General features: G+C 43.7%; 2 protein-coding genes across 2 annotated transcripts in view; both read right to left on the reverse strand.

Moving 5' to 3' along the window:
- Pmar_PMAR014500 (conserved hypothetical protein) overlaps positions 1-1,443 on the reverse strand; it is a gene marked incomplete at both ends in the record, with an annotated part of 2,476 nt that extends 1,033 nt beyond the window's left edge. The window contains 2 exons of the mRNA XM_002779361.1: positions 1,146-1,322; positions 1,432-1,443. Coding sequence (XP_002779407.1) covers positions 1,146-1,322; positions 1,432-1,443 — 189 coding nt within the window. The remainder of the gene's footprint in view (positions 1-1,145; positions 1,323-1,431) is intronic.
- Positions 1,444-2,392: 949 nt separating this feature from the next.
- Positions 2,393-2,521, reverse strand: part of Pmar_PMAR014501 (hypothetical protein) — a gene marked incomplete at both ends in the record, with an annotated part of 1,251 nt that continues 1,122 nt past the window's right edge. The window contains one exon of the mRNA XM_002779362.1: positions 2,393-2,521. This exon is cut by the window's right edge and continues 4 nt beyond it. Within this exon, the coding sequence (XP_002779408.1) occupies positions 2,393-2,521 (129 nt within the window).

The following is a 2,521-nucleotide window of genomic DNA, read 5'->3' on the forward strand; positions in this document are numbered from 1 at the left end:
AACTCTGCAAGTACATTCTTAAATTAATTTGTAACTTAAACAAAAATCTTACAGCTATTAACAAAACTCTTTACCAATTTCGATACTTATCTGAAGCTTATAAACTTCGTTACGAAGTCTTCGTATGAAACTCCTTACAAATACTCAGCTTAGGTAGAATCAAGCCTTTTTTTACTGCAAGACCCCTCCATATCAGGAAACGTTAAGATCCATTACGCGTATCGGTTGATAATAAAAGAGGTTTTATCTGTTGAAGCTGCTGAGTGGCGCCTTGAGGCTGTTCTTGTTCTCTGCTAACAACTCAAGTCTTCGTAAGATGGTGTAAGGTAGGCTAGGCTAGTGGTATTGGTGACGACTGATGACAGGTTCACAGCAGAGTGAACAAGAAAGGGATCAACAAAGTATTGTAATGAGAGCTCGGCGTGACCTCGCTCTTTAGCTATGGCACGGCGGAGCGAAGTAAAGCACGTTTCGCAACTTTCCCACTTCTGCGCGGCTCGGCGGAGGCTTAGTAGGTCGGGAGGAACTTTGCCGCGTAAGAACTGAATCCGAGTAGACCAAACCACTAGTCGAACACAAAGGCACGCTTCTATAGCTTGAGCAATAGTAGTCCATAGTCCTAGTAGTAGTGGCTCAAATGCTAGTAGTGGTCTTACTAGTCACAATCACAGAGTCTAATGCAGACACTAGAGGATCAATCGGTCTATAGCCAACGAGTAGTTAAGCGATAATCCGAATAATCAATCTCTAGTAAAACTTTAGTTCCTCTCTGCAATACTCATAGTAGTTCAAATGAAACGGCTGACAGTTTTAGATGCGCATATCCTGGGCGTTCGCGCCCGCGGCTGCCAGGCCGCGCATTGGCCACGCTAATACACTAGTATTGCTAGCAATGCTAGTGGTATTAGTACCATAGATAGTTGCATCATAAACTAGTACATACCGATAATTAGTACTACCGATAATCATCAAAAAAAATATAGCAGTAGTCAACAAAAAAAAGGGGGTAGTTATCACAGCTATCCAAATAATCTAGTCTAACTTGCATCGATCATCATCATCTAGTTCGTCATACTAGTATCGACTTCACCGGAAGGACCGTAGTAGCACTCTAGCTCACAGATACGTAGTGCTTCGATACGGACCAGATCCTCAGTAGTATCAGCGGCCAATAGTTGAATAAAGAACTCATGCTTGTAGTATGCAGTAGACAAGACTTCTCCTAGTGACTTGAGTTCGACAAGGGTATCGTAGTCTCCAGCATTAGTAGCTTCACGAGTGATGACACTGAGGAAGATGGTCTTGTAGTAGGTGTACAACCTCTGATAAGCATGAAAAATTGCTATCGGAATGTAGTAATCCGTCACAGTAGTTAGTTGACAATCATAGTAAAGAGGGGCTACTCCCAAAATCCCAAATGATAGGAGTAACCTGGCAGTACATAGTGTTTAGTGCCATGTCGTGCCAATACCAGTTTAACGGCTTCACTAGATAGTATAGTACGGTCATGGTCGGTGAGTAGTGCTGCGGGACTCCCATGTTCCAAGAACACCCTGTCTAGTATGTTAGCGACGGTATTGGCCTGTGATGATGCGCTTGCACAATGAGTGTCTTTATTCTTCCTCTCTCTGTAGCTAACACAATTGTCCCTTCTCTCGTTCCCATTGTTTTCATATAGTCATTCAACCCTCATCGGTTATTGTTGAGTTTGGAGTACAACAAGTGGTGCCCAGACACATTATGAGTGAACAAGAGATTGATACAACTGGTGAGCACACCAGAGTTACCGATGGGGATATGGAAATTGAGAGCCAGCAGGCTCGTAATGGGCAAGTTCAAGAAGAGGAGGCAGCAAGAGTTGCTGCTGAGAATACAACAAGAATGGAGGTTCAGATAGCGGAATTACAGAATGAAGTTCTGAAGATGAGAAATGCGGGCTCGACCGAGATGGGGAGAGCCCTTGCGATAACGAAAGCAATGGTTCCATACGACCCGAAGAAGCAGACATTTGAGGAATGGAGATCGAAATTTGAAGGCCGCGCTAAGCTGTTGAGGTTACCCTATCAGGAGTTGTTGGAATTTATGGGCTTATGTTTATCGGATAAGCCTTGGGAAGTGTATAATAGGAGACTCAACAATGATCCTAAGGAACCTCCCGAGCGGATTTATTTTGGCATTATAGAGGAGCTGACGAAACAATACAGCGAGACGCCTAAGCATGCGTTCAGTTCTCTGTGTAAGCTGAGATATAAACGTGATGTATACAGGCATTCGACTGAGATCCATAGATTAACCAAGTTGGCTTTCCCGAAATTGAATCCAGAAGCACGAGACCAGATTGGTATACAAGTCTTTTGGAAGAGTTTACCGCAGTCGAAGATAGTGGAAGGTATTATAACACCTTCAATAAGCTTCCAAAGCAAACACTTTCGGAAGCTGTTACCCTGGTTGGCGATAGTCTGGATAGTGTTGAAGAGACGAGTGATTCGGTGAGAGAGAGTTGTGGCTGTTGCGCATTGGT

Source organism: Perkinsus marinus, assembly GCF_000006405.1.
Source record: "Perkinsus marinus ATCC 50983 genomic scaffold scf_1104296947560, whole genome shotgun sequence".
NCBI lineage: Eukaryota > Perkinsozoa > Perkinsida > Perkinsidae > Perkinsus > Perkinsus marinus.